Source organism: Myripristis murdjan, chromosome 4 (genome assembly GCF_902150065.1).
Source record: "Myripristis murdjan chromosome 4, fMyrMur1.1, whole genome shotgun sequence".
NCBI classification, from domain to species: domain Eukaryota; kingdom Metazoa; phylum Chordata; class Actinopteri; order Holocentriformes; family Holocentridae; genus Myripristis; species Myripristis murdjan.
The window spans coordinates 26430646-26446473 of record NC_043983.1 but is presented as its reverse complement, the minus strand read 5'-3'; the positions used below and the strand labels follow the sequence as shown (position 1 = coordinate 26446473).

The window sequence follows — 15828 nt, the reverse complement described above, 5'->3', positions numbered from 1 at the left end:
ACTTTTGTTCAGCCCCTCTTTACTATCATGATGCTTAGATCCAAAAAGCATCAAGACATCCGCCTTTAGGTGCTGACTTCAGAGGGAGGCTTCTGGCTCATACACTTGTACAGGAGATGCGCTATAAATAAGATACAAAAATCTTCATACATGCACTGAAAAAAGGCATAGAGGATCCATCTCGGATTATTGAAATCAATATTGTGATTAATGACAAAATTGATATTTCACCTAGCCGTAACGTTTTGCACCTTAAAAAGACTGAAGAATGAGATCGTGTTCACAGCATTCACAGCATTCACAGCAAAATCTAAATGAGCCTACTCGCTTTTACACAGCCCTGAGATCGTTTAATTTGGTGTCAGGTGGCAATGAGACGAGTGGATGAAGACACAGTAGATTATTATCATATTAATTTATGGCTGTCCTGTCTGTCTGCCAGGTGAACACCTGAGGATGTGCCCACAAGGTCCCACCTGCTGCACCAGCAGCATGGAGGAGGGCCTGGCTGGCTTGAGCGCCAGAGAGACCGAGGCTCTGATCAGAGAGGCTGGCAGGTCGCTGCAGGCTGCCATCAACACTCTGCACAGGAACTTCGACTGTAAGTACGATGTATGTGTGTGTGTGTGTGTGTGTGTTCTTGTCTCTCTATAAAGAGAATCAAATGATAAGACTTGGTTTTGGGGATAAGATTAAAATTAGAATTAGATTTAGATGGGGTTAAAGGGTTGAGGTTAGGATGTGTGAAAGGCAATGAATAGTGTCAGTATTTACAGGTGTGGTAATGTGTGTGTGTGTGTGTGTGTGTGTGTGTGTGTGTGTGTGTGTGTGTGTGTGTGTGTGTGTGTGTGTGTGTGTGTGCAGAGTGAGCAATACTGTAGGTTCTGCATCGAACACAGAGACTGCCTGTAGGTGTGACATTTGTATGTTGCTTACAAGCTCTGACTGTGCTCAGCACTCAATACTGCAGCTTCAGTAGTGTGTGTGTGTGTGTGTGTGTGTGTGTGTGTGTGTGTGTGCACACGCGCATGTGTGTGTGTGTGTGTGTGTGTGTGTGTGTGTGTGTGTGTGTGTGTGTGTGTGAGTGTGTGTGTTAGTGTGTGTGTCCCACGCATCAAGGCGACCCCTGACTGAGTGTTATAATGAGAACGGAGTCAGCCAGACACAATGAAACGTGATAAGCCGATCCCCTGATCTTGCATGGGCACGCACACGCACAGGCACGCACACACACACACACACACACACACACACACACACACACACAGGGGTGTCCCCTGGGGCAGTGGCTGGTTCAGCTAATGAGCAGTTGACCCACTGAGGAGCCGAGTCTGCAGATCACTGCACATCACAGAGAGAGAGAGAGAGAGAGAGAGAGAGAGGGAGAGAAAGAAGGAGAGAGAAAGAGAGAGAGAGAGGAGGAGGAATCAAACAAACAACAGGGTGACAGACAGTGCAGTAAGAGACAGAAATGTGACATGTTTGGTAAGTAGAAGCAAACCGTCAAAATAAACAGGAAAGAAAGACAGAAAGAAAGCGAGCCAGGAGGAGGTGAAGGTGGAGGAAGGAGTGCAGGAGGAGGAGGAGGAGCAGGGCCGTATTATTAGGCTGCAGCCAGCAGGCCCTCTCAGTAGCAGTAGCAGTAATGTAGCTGTCCATCTGGTTGTGGTTAGCACCGGCTGGCACTGAGCCATCGCCTTTGAAGCACGGAGGAAAAGCCCAGACCGATCCACTGCAGCGACGGCTCACTGACTCCCTCACTCTCTCTCTTTGACCTCTCTATCGCTTTGTATCCATCTGGCTGTAGGTGGCAGGCGCATTTCAAACAGACCCTCGGAACAAAATGCGTATTATGTGGGTGCATTTCCATCAGCTGGGTTAAAGAGAATGAATAATCTTTATGAAGACACTTGCAAGAATTAAGTGTGAAGCGAGTCGTTCTTGAGTGTCTTTAGCGGATGTTGGCTCTAATTCATTCGCTGCAAAAAAATTCTTTGTTTCATAACAAGTCATTTCATCTCGCATTCAGTGTTAGAATCATGTTTTCCTTAAATACAGTGAGGAAAAATCTGCCAGTGGGACAAGATAATCCCACTTGTTTTCAATGCATTTTCACTTGCTTGCGGATTTTTTTCTGTGAAAAAAAGTATAAATGTGTTGAAATAAGGCAGAATGAGGCAGACCAACCCGCAAGGATCAAGAAAATGACACTTAATTAAAGAGTGTTCTGTAAACCAGTTGATTAACATTGAAAATAAGTGGGTTATCTCATCCTAGTGGCAGATTTTTTACCTTGTTTTTATTAAAAAATACGATTTTAAGACTGAATATGAGACTAAATGACTTGTCAAGATGTTGTTGTTGTTGTTTTGCAGTGTACTTTCATCTTAAGGTGAACATAAAGAAATGCTAAAAGCAGTAGTCCAATGCATCAGCTAATGCCATATAAACACAGTGGGAATTTGCTGGCAGGCCCTGGAAGATATTTAACATGGCCAGATCAAACCTGCAGTACATCCGCAGACATTTATCAGATTGTCTCTCAAATTTTCATTCTGCCTTTCTAGCCCAGTGCATCAGAATTTGCCAAAAAAAACAAACAAGCAAACAAAAATAAAACCTGGATGGAGACCCCGCTCACGTCTGCATCTTTGTGTCAGTGTCTCTCTGTCACTCACACGCTCTCATTTCATTCCTCTCTTTCTTCCACTTCCTACTTCTTCCACTGTCTTTCTCCCCCCCCCCCCCCCCCCCCCCACCCCCCCCCCCCCCCCCCCCCCCCCCCCCCCTCCAGCCTATTTCACAGACCTCCACAGTCGCTCGGAGCAAAGCCTCCAGGAGGTGCTCTCCCCCCTCGGCCCCCTGTACTCCCAGAACACCCGTCTCTACAGTGATCTCTTCGCCGACCTGAGACGCTACTACCGCGGCTCTGCCCTCAACATCGACGAGACTCTATCGGAGTTTTGGTCCCGCCTCCTGGAGCGCGCTTTCAAGAGCTCCACTCCTGCAGAGGTAAAGTGTAGCTGCTGGTGAAACTTCTCAGAACTGAGGGAAAACACAGTGAATTATTCAAAACCGAGGCCAAAGTGTGAGAAGAGGAGCCCCTGAGCTTACTTCAGGCACACTCACATCAAGCCAAGGATGTAGTTAAAACACCTGTATTGGTTAGGACATATCAAAGTTAAAATCACACAAAGGAGGTCAGGAAAATGCTGACCGGTTTCAACCCACACTGGGTCTTCCTCAGGGCGTCCTTCTTTTTGTTTTGAGACGAAAGTATATCTGATTGCTGTTTGCTGTGTCTTTTCCCGAAGACAGTCATGTGACTTTTATTTATTTAAGTTATGTGATATAAACACTATAATTTGTTTTCAAGAAAACAGGATTACATCAATAGAAACAGCAGCAAATGTGCCAGCGTTGGTGGTTTAAAGGATTAGGATTAAGAGTTTTTAATGGTGTCATTGAAGCCAATAAAAAAAAAGGTTATTGATCTCTGTAATAATGAGGAAGAAGATTAATGAGGAAGAAGAATGAGGACGAAGTAGAGTGACCTGAATTTCATTACTTTAATTACTTCAGTTCATTGTTTTCAAACAAGCAAACACACAAATACTGTTTTTGTTGAAACAACGAGACAGCTATTAATTATCGCCCCTTTACACAAACCCATTACGGAGCCTGATCATTTGTTAAAGTGTTCCTCAAGAGAATATTTTAAGAACAAAGGATACATTATCACATACATCCTCTATATTGTTTGTCCTGGCCCTGTCTGGCAGGTGAGCCTATCAGAGGACTACCTGGAGTGTGTTGCTAAGCAACAGGAGACGCTGCGGCCATTCGGGGACATCCCGCGCGACCTGAAGGGGAAGGTGATCAGGGCTTTCGTCATGGCCAGGTCGTTTGTCCAGGGGCTGTTAGTGAGCTCAGACGTGGTCAAGAGGGTATCACAGGTGAGTGTGTTTGTGTTATATGTGTGTGTTTGTGTTTGTGTGTGTGTGTGTTTGACTGGGAGAGAGGGAGAGAGAGAGAGGGAGAAAGAAAGAGAGAGAGAGAGAGAGAGAGAGAGAGGGAGAGAGAGAGAGAGAGAGAGAGAGAGAGAGAGACCAGGTGTGTAGGTGTGATTGAGATTAAGAGACAGAGGAAAGGAACATGCCTGTGTGTGTGTGTCAGATATTCTGTGTGTGTGTGTGTGTGCGTGTGTGTGTGTGTGTGTGTGTGTGTGAGAGAGAGAGAGAGAGACACACAGAGAGAGAGAGAGACTAAGGCCTGCTGGGCTGAATCCCAGGAAAGCAGATATGACTGATCTGTGGCTGTCACACCCTAACTGCCAGAGAAAATTGTCTCCACCCTGAAAATTAAAAACACAAAGATCATCACAAATGAAGCATGAGGCTCTGTCATCAAAACAATGCCCCATTTTAAAGGGATGACAATGTCGCTGTCAAATTATGCCTGTGATGATGCTTCCAGCTCAAATGCAATTACTTTAGTTCCACGTGCGCAGTGTTGTATTGTGTCCAAAGTGACTGTGTGTGTGTGTGTATCTGTTTTTTGTCTGTGTGTCTGCTTGGTTTTATAATAATATTTGAACTAATTAAGCTGCTGCTACAACGGTCACAACTCTCAGTCACACCCATATAAAAACATCTCGTCTCCGTTACCTCTTGTTCCTCTTTGTTATTTTGGCTCGCATGAAATACTGCTGATAAACTGTATGTATTGACGATTATTATGACGATTATTATACTATCATGCTCATTATAAGCCAATCTAGATAAGAGTGTCCGCTAAATTCCAACAATGTGAATACACACGACTCATTTGCAAGGTGGTTTCCTGGTGAGGTAATGTTTTCAAGTTCCTTAATTTGCCAAAATTTTAAGTAAACATCAAGTTGTTCCTTGAAACCCTTAACTCTGGTTATTTTAATGGTGGACAAGAGTACATTTGACTTGACTTGATGTTGTAGCTTTTGTTTTAATTTAAGTTTGTCAGAATGGAAGTTATGTTAGCAGAGCTGCTAATCTTCACGGACACTACCTGGCACACACACACTTTCGTGAGAGGCTCGATCACCACGGAAACCGACAACGCCGCGCTGCATTGAATCCTGTGGTAGTCATGTGACATTTCCTTGTTTCCGTTGTCAAAATTCATGTAACCTTTGGGACAAGAGGGTTCCTAACAAGGAGCGCTCCGAACTAGGAACACCTCCTTGAAAACGAGACAGATCCCAAATAAATGGAAATGTCAGTCAAGCCTGCTCCCGTAGGAAATGTAAAGTGTTTCTGCGGGGCGCTGATGCTCACTGCTTTGCTGCCCCTCAGGTTCCTCTGAGCCCCGAGTGTGTGAAGGCCCTGATGAAGCTGATTTACTGCCCGCACTGCCGCGGCCTGGCCTCGGTCAAGCCCTGCCCCAACTATTGCTCCAACGTCATGAAAGGCTGCCTGGCCAACCAAGCCGACCTGGACGCCGAGTGGCAGACCCTCATAGGTGAGGCTCATGCAGCAGAGGGACGACATAACTAGTGTTTGTTCAACCACATCGGTAACATTACAGCTTCTCCAGCTGACCTCAAACACTTGACCCTCCTCCCAACGCCATCTTTGTAAGGCCAACACTCTAGCAGCTAGGGGTGTAAAACCAAACCCAAAAAACAAAAACAAAAACAAACAAACAAAAAAGAAAGAAAACAAACTGTCCAATGTGATACCAAACCAAACTGTTCGATACACAACACTCAACAAAGTGCAGTGTTAGAAATACTGCCACTGTATAACCACACACTTTATCTGATGAATTAATGAATACACGTTGTATCTGCAAGTAGTCTGAGTAGACTTTTGCCGGTGAAAGAATATTTGTTGATTTTATATTGTTAGTTCAAATCTGTGAATGGAAAAAAAAAGATTATATCTGCAATTAAGAAAAAATACAGAGAACATTGGAAATGGTAGTGTTTTTTTTTTCTCCCTGATGTACAAAACAAACCCCAAAAACGACAATACAAACCGTGGGTTTATTGAGCCGTTACACCGCTAATGCTTACAATGCCAAACTTGAATATTTATCTACTCATAATACCAATTTATTTGTTTATTTATTAAACAAATAAGCCATGTTTTTTTTTTCTTTGCTTCATACTTCTACTTTATTTGGCAGAGTTTTCTTTTGTGGTGATTTATCTGTGCTGCTGGTGATCAAAAGCAAAAACAGCCATCGGCCTCAACTTAATTGCAAAAAAAAAAAAAAAAAAAGTTGAATAAAAACATTTCCCCTGGAGCATTTTTTTACAATGCACCATGCGATTTTATCTTCGCCCCTGATTATTCTGAATGGTTTAACAAATACAAAACAAACAACCCACAACAGTTCTCAAGTAATGAGATAATGAGGTTGTGCCGAACCTTTTTCCTGCAGAAAAGTTAGGCAAGCGAGACAACATCAGAGGTAACCTGGGCATTTATTTTATGATATCGTGTGTTCCATGAATAAGCCATGATTAAAGCGCATGTGCAAGTGGAAAGCTACAACCGTCTTTGGGTGCAATTTTCAAAGTTTTCGACATGGCACAAGAAGACCACAGACAGGCAGAATCGCACAGACATTTGTACACTATCAGAATCTCAATCTAGGTCTGATCACAGCATGAGCGATAAAACAGATAGCAGATTATCTTCAAATGACTGAGTTTTGTTCCAAGCCAGTCTAAAACACCAGATGAATGCACTCCAGTGAACGCTTGCTGACCAAAAGTAGCCACGTTGCTTAGCTACTATTCAGGAACATCATTGTTTTGTGGGAGAGCGACATTCAATTATATTTGATTAAAAGTAAACAATTGAATGAATACTTACATTTTCCGAAGGCAATAAGCCACTTGATGTTGTGCTTTAAAGTGACGTTAGAACAGCTGAGAGGGCTTCGCTTGTTCTTGGATTATGCCTATCTTAATCACATTACAGCTGCTTTTAATTTTCCATGTGCATGTAGAGCTGGGCAGTAATAAACTATTTAAATCTTCTCCTCTCCTCTCCTCTCCTCTCCTCTCAGACGTCATGCTGCAGGTGGTGGCTAGTTTCGGCGCAGAGCCCAGTGTAGATGTGGTTCTCTCCTCCATCCCCGTTCGCATCTTTGAGGCTGTACGCTACCTGCAGGACAACATGGACGCTTTCACTGCAAAGGTAAGAAATTTCAGTTTGTCACGTTTCATATTGCTGTTAAATAAATAAAACCCTGCTCAGATGCATGTGAGCCCAGAGGTCAGAATCCCTGGCATTTGGAAGTTCGGTGCCATGCTCAAGAACACCTTGTTGGTGAAAGAGCATTGCAGCTGTAGCGCCGTTCAACCTTCAGATACAAGGTCACAGCAAAAACACATATGTGCAACCAGCTCCTGTAGGTTTTTTTTTTTTTTTTAAACTCAACCTCTTAACCACATGCCCAGTCCGTTGCTCCTAACCTTTAGCACATAAAGGCTTAAATGTTCATGTTCACTCCCAAGTCAAAATCCTTAAGGAATGCTCTGGTGAAATCATACAGAATTATTAATGGGAGCAAGTATTATCCCTGAGGGATTGATTTCAAAACACTGCATATTCTCACGGTGGATTGCAATTCAGAGCCCATCTGCTCCTGAAAAGGTCAACAGGATTTGTATGAGTATTCAAAAATTCAGCCAAAGGTCGTGGAGAGTTTTAGATTGTACAGACATTTTTTTTTTTTTTTTTTTACATTTTTTGCATCTGCAAATGATTCTACCAGTCCTACAGGTCTGTCCAATAAAATCTTAAAGGGGTCATTCACAATCCCAGTCAGACTGTATTATATTTTGATAAAAATGTGTCCAATTTTCAGTATTTTCCTATTGGATACTTAGATACTGGCTCAAGGTACCATTTGCTCAAACCAGCCTCTAACTGTTTGATCTGGGTGTTAAACATTAACCCCAGAAAGTGAGCTGACCTTCCCATCCACCTGCGGATGGAAGGTAATGATCTAGAAACCTGAGACGGAGCTGAACGCTGTGCTGCACTCTGACATTTATTTTAGAGCTCAGCCAGCACAATCTACAAAAACTTTTACAAATGGAGTCAGTTCTGTGTGCACCTGTTGATGTTTTTTTTTCTCTTAGTGACAGAGCAAAATGGGAAAGAAAATACTCCCATCACAAAAATAGCTGCATCCTCAAAAGTGCTGCTGAAGCTATAGGCAACAGACTCTAGTTAGGATCATAGGCAACTGGCTTTTGTGTTCAGAAATCTGTAAGAGCATATAGTATCACTAGTTTGAAACTCGTCTCCATGCTGACATCTAGTGGAGTTTTTCAGCACTCACAAATGTGAAAAGAGACATTTTGCCGTCAGTAGGTCATGGTATTGAGAATGAGAGAAGACTTCCACCTTGAAGTATGAAAATCAAATCCATAGCATTCAGTGTGGTGTGTACATACGTGTGTGTGTGTGTGTGCATTCTTATTCTGTAGGTGTACCAGACGTGCGGGACTCCAGGTGAGACAGGGACAGGAACTCCAGCCCTTCAAGAGCAAAAGAAGCGGAGCAACTCCCTGACTGCCACCACAGACCACCGACCCTCCCCCACCGCTGGAGTTAGGCTGGAACTTCTGGTGTGTGGTGGCGTGTGTGTAAAGAAGGAAGAAAGAGATGAGCATTTGTGTTATGCACATAATATGGAGGAAAAAAATGTAATAGAGACAAAAGCACAGAGAACACTATGCCGATCAAAACACCACCTCCTGTCTCTCCCCTCAGGTGTCGGATCTCACCAGTAAGCTGAGGGAGATGCAGCATTACTGGATCCAGGTTCCTGTGGCACTTTGCAACAAACTCGCACAAAGTGGCACCAAGCAGGACAAATGCTGGAACGGCATGACCAAAGCCAAGTGAGCAAGCAGCGGCGGCCTGCCGTTACAAGAGGTCCTTTCATGTCTGAGACCTGCAGGCATATGGTGCTGTCAAGTGCATGCTGTATAATGCATGTTGCACTTGCCATATTTATGAGTTAGTGGCGCACTGTCGCACTCAAAATTACAAGTGGGAAATTGGGAAATACTGATGATACCAGAGTTTCCAAGTTGTAGTGTTTCATGATGGCAGAAAGTTGCATTCTACTCTGCTCATCATTCAGTAAAAAGCCCCATTTCTTTTTTTTTTTTCACTGTGAGTGAACTGTTCCTTTAATGTCATTTATTTTGATGTTTTTAATGTGTAGCAGCAATGCATTGCATTTGCACTTTGTTGTTAATGTGACCAAATGCTTCTCTCTGACTACCTCAGAGGTATTTGGGTGATTGGATCTTCAAAGTGTCACCTGGATTTTATGCATTTTTGCTCTATCTGATTACAATCCTCTCACGCAGGGTGCATGTTAACGCCAGGAGGGAGGGGGGTCAAAAGGTTTAAAGCAGACACTAAAGTACAGCCACAGCAATCTGCCACGCATTACTGTCACACAACCAACCTTTTAAACTCCTAACCACACCACCTCCTCCATCCTCCCCCAGGAAAATGGATTATAGAGCAATTTGATGCCATGTTGAAATACACATCCTTCAAGGCACACACACACACACACACACACAGATGCACAAACATACACACACACACGTGCAGACACACCTCTTCACCCACCTCTCATCCATGTGTAAATGGATTACAGAACAATTTGATGCCATGTTGATATATTTATATGTATACGTCACTCCACTCACAGACACACACACACACACACACCATTACACACACCTTCTATCCTATCTCAGTATAAGTGATTGGCTTATGGCTGAGCAATGAGATTTATCCTGAGCAGAACACTCAAAAATATGTGACAGTCAAAAGTCATGAAATATAAATGGATAGCTGACTGTGTGATGGATGAAGGAAATCTAAGTGCGTGCGTGTGTGTGTGTGTGTGTGTGCCTGCATGTGTGCAAGAGTGGTGAACTGTTTGAAACACGACTCTGTAGCGACATCTATTGGGCTTTCTGCAAACTCACACACATCACCACATAAATTACAACTGTAATAAATCCAGACGATGGAAGTTGAAACGGACAATTATTTAAAATTTCAGACAGCTTCAAGAGCTTAAATCAAATCCCAGCATTCAGCACACATTGGGGTGTGTGCATCAGTGTGTGTATGTGTGTGTACGCATTCGTGTGTGTGTGTGTGTGTGTCTGTGTGAAGAGAGAGACTGAGTGATGTAAAGCTCAAATACTGAAATGTGACAGCTCCTATTATAAACCTGCAGCTCTGCAGTACATCAATACATGTAGAAGTATGTTTGTATGCATATATGTGGGTGAATGTGGATAAAGTCTGTTTGTGTGTGTGTGTGTGTGTGTGTGTGTGTGTGTGTGTGTGTGTACTGTATCACTGTACATTTACAGTCTATCTACTGTCTAGGTGCTGTCAGCAGAAAATGCGACGTCTAATTTACAAAATCGTGCAGAGCTCCGCAAAATTTGCTGTACCGTTTACTGTTTAGCTTACTGTACAGTTTAAAAACTGTAACCGTGTCTGATAGTGCCAAGCAATTTAAAGAATGGTTGGAAGTATCAAGGAATTGAGTTCAAGGCCCCAGCCAGGAAAAGTAGCTGTCGAGAACCATTATCAAACCACGAAAAAAAAGTTGCTTTCTAACAATGAAATGTATTTTTTTTTCCTGACCCTAACCTCTTCTAGCCTCAGAATTTAAATTGAAGTTATCTAACCATGGTGCCTCCCCCCTTCTTCCTCTCACCCACTCAGGTATCTTCCAGAGGTGATGGGCGATGGCTTGGCCAATCAGATCAACAATCCAGAGGTGGAGCTCGACATCACCAAGCCTGACATGACTATCCGGCAACAGATCATGCAGCTCAAAATCATGAGCAGCAGGCTGAAAAATGCACTGGATGGCAACGACGTGGACTTCCAGGACGCAAGTGGGTCTCTTTTTGGGTTAATTTAATGTTAAACGTGTTTTGTGATGTTCACGCAATGCCAGACACCTTTTTATTCAAGCCTTGTTAATCATTCTCACTCTTGACAAAACTGCACTCTCACACATGCATGCAGTACTCATAAACACTGGTATTTTGTACCTTCATTTCTCACTTTAAAACAGTGTTGACAAGTGGGGTCTTGTGATTATGAGGGGATAGTGCTAGGAAGACTGAATTGGCAGGGAGTGTAAATGCAGTGAAAATAGTGTCTTCATATGCTGTCAGGCATATTGAATTTACTAGTTCAGTGCACATAAATCATCCGGCAGAGTGGAGAAGCTGAAGGCGGACGTCTGATTTTCCAAGGATCTCCAAGTCTAGAGGACTATTTCCTGCCAAATACTGACTAGTAACTTAATTAAAACATTGTTTCCATTCATAAAGCGTAAAATGGATCACAGGAGGGGCTTATGAGGAGGACTTGAAGGCAACACCATTTTCACTGCACTGTTTCAAGCTCTTTCATATAAGACTGTTCCTGTGTTGTCTTGCTTTTTGTGTTGGGTTGGAAATTCCCCAGCTGAGCTCAGTCTAATCCTCTCCCTCCCATCGCCTCTCCTCAGGTGATGACATCAGCGGGTCAGGAAGTGGGATGTGCGCGAGCGGCCTGTGTCCTCGGAGCAGACCAGGGTTGCACGCCTACCAGCCAGACAGCAGAGTCCGAGCTGCAGCCACGTCCCAAACTCGCCTGTGCAGCCTCTTACTCCTGCTCCCATTGGCTGCGATGCTGCTCCAGCGATGATGGACAGCCGCCGCCTTCAATCAGACTTCTGCGGTCCGGAGTAGGGCTGAACCATGGGAAGGACAAAAGGGGATTTGGGAGGGTAAGATAGGAAGGTAACTTTGCCAAAAAAAAAAAAAAAAAGGAAAAAAGACATTGAGGAAATGAATGAATTGACTATTTTTCTTTTGACCAAGAGGAGCAAAAATGGACACAGACGATATTCTTTTTGTTTGTTTGTTTGTTTTGTTTACTTGGTTTTAATATGTCATTGTTTGGGTGTGACTCAGTACGTTTAGCTGGTCTTTGGTTACTGTGGATTCATGAGACGAAGATGCTGGGAGGAGAAGGAGTGGAGGAAGAAGAAGAAGAAGAAGAAGAAGACAAAGAAGAAGAAGATATATAATGATTGTTAATGATGAAGATGATCATGGTGATGTTGATGATAGTGATTCACTGACGTCCTGTCAGGTCCATTCAGCTACAGTGACCAGTCACAAGGGGGCAGTGCTGCACCCATGCCAGCTGACTGTGGCAGTGATAGCTGTATGAGAGCTCTCTGAGAAAAGTTTTAGTGCCGATCTGTGGTGCGTTCAACAAGGCAACAAGCCAACGCCGTCTAACTTAACAAACATAATGTAAGTTGTAAATGTGTCTGTACATTAGGTAAAAGTTTGGCGTGGTACTGTGCCATTAATATATGATGCTATGTAAGCGATGAATACCCCATAATTCACTATAATCGTCCAGATGTTTTGTCTATCGTGTATGTATCGTGTTGGCATACATGATACATACAAGATACAAGATTCATGCAAAATAGAAAATATGTGAAACATTGCTGAGAAATGAGTACATTCTGTTCCTCTAGAAATTTGCGACAGCCCTAGCAGGGGTTTGGAATTTTATGGAAAATAGTAGAAAATATCACCGCTTTTTTTAACAAATCATCACCCTTGTAACAGAATACAAACTTTAATGAAAGCACTTACAAACAAGCACAGACTAGTGATTTTCATAAATCATACAATTTTACGTGGTATGAAGACTACAAAACACTGCAAATTTCCCCCTGTCACTGTTGTCAAAGAAGTCTTTTTTTTTTTTTTTTTTTTTTGGTTGGATTTATTCGAAAATCTCCACACAGAACAACGTATCATAACACAGTCAGAATGGAGTCCTTGTTGAACGCACACCTGTGAAACTCACTGATTGTTACGGACTCTTTTAGAAGTAAGACATCTGATTTATTGGATGATGTACAGTAGGTCAAACCAAAGCACTTCTTATACATCGGTGTCCTTGCAAAAATCTTAAATGTCCAGTTTGGAGATTTGGGTTTTATTATTGTTTCTTTCTTTCTTTTTTTCTTTCTTTTTTTTTTTTTTTTACTGTAATTTTGTCTTCTGTGCATTGAACATTTCTGATGACCAAGCCAGGTTTTGAAAATACATGGCAAAATGTTAAAAATGCATGAGCATAACTGCAAAAAAAAGTTTTTTTTAATTCCTGGAAAGTTGAGACTTTTTGTAGATACAAGGTTTTTGCAGGATATTGGCAACATATACTTTTACCTGGTGATATATAATTTACTTGTTATGCCTCTATTTCAGCCTGCACATCAACTGGGACATATGGGAGGCCTGAATTACACCCACACCGGGGCCACACACTCCCTAAACAAGCTGACCAAGCTGATTTTTTGTCCATCAGTGTATTTAATCACACATTTCATGTATTAAACTGTTTCTCCGATTGTAGCAACGGATTTTACCATGGATAGTTTGGTTTTATTATTGTTGGATTAACAAGCTATCAAGGCCTTTCTGTCCTACTCAGAGCAAAGTCTCTTTGATGACCTTTCCTCTGCGTACACAGGCATCTATCCATGAGCCCATCAACCTTGTACTTTATCAATGAGACCCTGACCAAACATCTCTGTCACTGTTCCTGTCGCTTTCCTCATCTGTACCTCATAACTCTTCTTTGGCTTATCAGAAAAAGCCTGCTTTCCACTACAGGGCCAATCAGGGCTAGTCGGGACTTTCCCACTTGCCTGATTTCCAAATAACAGGCCAATCAGGGCTAGTAAGGACACTCTGCTAGCCTTATTACCACTGCAGAGCCAAATAGGGCGAGGAAATAGATACCATATCCACCTACAAACTCAAATCAAGGATAATTTTGCTCTTATTGCCAAGAGAGACGGCTTGCCAGCTGCACTAAAGTTATAAATAAACATCTACATCTTTGTAACAGGCCTTGGCTTTGATGAGCCTCATTTGGCCCTGCCGAGGGAAACGGGACAACACAGTGTGCATGCATGTGTGTGAATGTATGTGTGTATATGTGTGTATGTGTGTGTGTGTGGGGGTGTGACAGTACTGCACCAGTCAGGGGGTTTTGACGTTTATGAATGATTTATTTTCCTGATGCTGATGTTTAAAATCTGATACAACAGACTGAAATTGAGGAGAAGAGGCGCACATACACACACATGCGAACACACGCGCACAAAAGCACATAAAGAGTTCACTGCACGTTAGCGCTTTCTATTTTTGATCCATGGAAATGTCTTTATTGTTCCAGTCTACAGGGCTCACATTTCATTCTCAACAACTACAAAAGTGCATGTGAGGGAGTGGACCCTCCCAGAACGGCCGAACCCTTTCCACATCACGTGGCTTTCCTACAATGAGTCTTGTGTCGAAATATAGTGGTCATGATAGTGGCTGGCAATACGTGTTAAGGACTGAATATGATTTGTTTTTAACAGGGTTGGAAATTTTAGTAGTCCAGCATGGGCCTCATGCCTAGATAGGATTTTAATTGAATTTGTTGAAACTGTATACAGATATGGCACGAAAAAAAAAAAAAAACCTTCCTATCCCAACCTCCATCCTGACCACTCTGCCAAAAGACATTTTGATCCCATTTTGAGTTGAAAATGACCTCCAAGCAAAGGTTTCCTTGGGCTTTACAGCACATATTTAAGAAAGGTAACCTCAACCTTAGACACAGACTAGTTGAAATATACTTGTACTGTTTCCGTAGCAGCCAGGGGTCCTGCAATCGATTCTGGGTCGCCACTCATGGTTTACAGAAGACACTCAGTGCTAATGTGTTTCTTTTTTTGTAAACGTGGCTGTTTTTGTAAACCGTCTTAAATGTTTCTGAAAGCTGGCCTTAAGATAAGCTCTCTTCTCTCTCTTTCTCTCCCTTGTCTTTCACCAACACACACACAAAGACAACTCTTAAGATACTGGTCATTGTGTACAGGATGCTGTAGCAGCTGAATAAAGGTGATTGTTGTAGTGGAATATGCTGTAGTGTTATAAAACGTGTGTCAACTCCAGGTGAAATACAATGCTGAGGGAATGCACTGGGAATATCTGTGTTAGATAATGAAATGTCACAGCGGTGATCTGTACTTTCCTTTTTTGTTGAGCAGCATTTTCCCTTTATAGAGGCAGTGTAAGAGAGAGTCAGAGGTACAGAAGAGACAGGACACACTCGAGTGTGATTTGATCCGAGGCCACCAGTGGTCGAAATATATCAGCAAAGGGATGCTGACTAAAGACCAGCTTTGCTTTTTTCAGTAACAGAGCAAATTCTCTGAAGAGGCATCACTTTTTATTTTTTCTGGGTGCGTAGAACAGGCAGAGTAGTTGGTTGCTCTTCAAAGCCATTGCAACTGTAATGATGCTGCTGTAGCTGTGACCGGAAGCTGAAAATCTTATGCCACGCTGAAATGCTCAATGAATGCTCATTACTGTGTATTACTTGCTTGAGTTGAGGGGGAATGCCTCTTAATTTAGTTCATTAAAGTCACTCACATGGGCAAGGACTGGCCAAAATCAATATGGGCTAACATGTTTCAGCTGCTTCCCAAAGTCACACACCAGAGCACTAAGCTGTGAGGCTATCTTGATTTTAAATATAAAGGTGCTAAATTCTTTGGTGTCTGGTTTTTGGGTACATTACTGATTGAACTGTATGGGTCACTGACAAAAACAAATACGTATTAATCTTTAACAGGCATTTTAAGTGTTTGCTTAGGTCAGAAAAGTCAAGCTTAGACCTCTGAAGCGGT

At 42.6% G+C, this 15828-nt stretch overlaps 1 protein-coding gene across 1 annotated transcript in view; it reads left to right on the top strand.

The window, feature by feature from the left end:
- gpc1a (glypican 1a) overlaps nt 1-13054 on the top strand; it is a 40243-nt gene extending 27189 nt beyond the window's left edge. The window contains exons 2-10 of the mRNA XM_030049681.1: nt 443-601; nt 2795-3012; nt 3783-3956; nt 5334-5499; nt 7060-7190; nt 8492-8632; nt 8778-8908; nt 10779-10954; nt 11578-13054. Coding sequence (XP_029905541.1) covers nt 443-601; nt 2795-3012; nt 3783-3956; nt 5334-5499; nt 7060-7190; nt 8492-8632; nt 8778-8908; nt 10779-10954; nt 11578-11756 — 1475 coding nt within the window. The 3' untranslated portion in view covers nt 11757-13054. The remainder of the gene's footprint in view (nt 1-442; nt 602-2794; nt 3013-3782; nt 3957-5333; nt 5500-7059; nt 7191-8491; nt 8633-8777; nt 8909-10778; nt 10955-11577) is intronic.
- Nucleotides 13055-15828: the final 2774 nt, after the last annotated feature.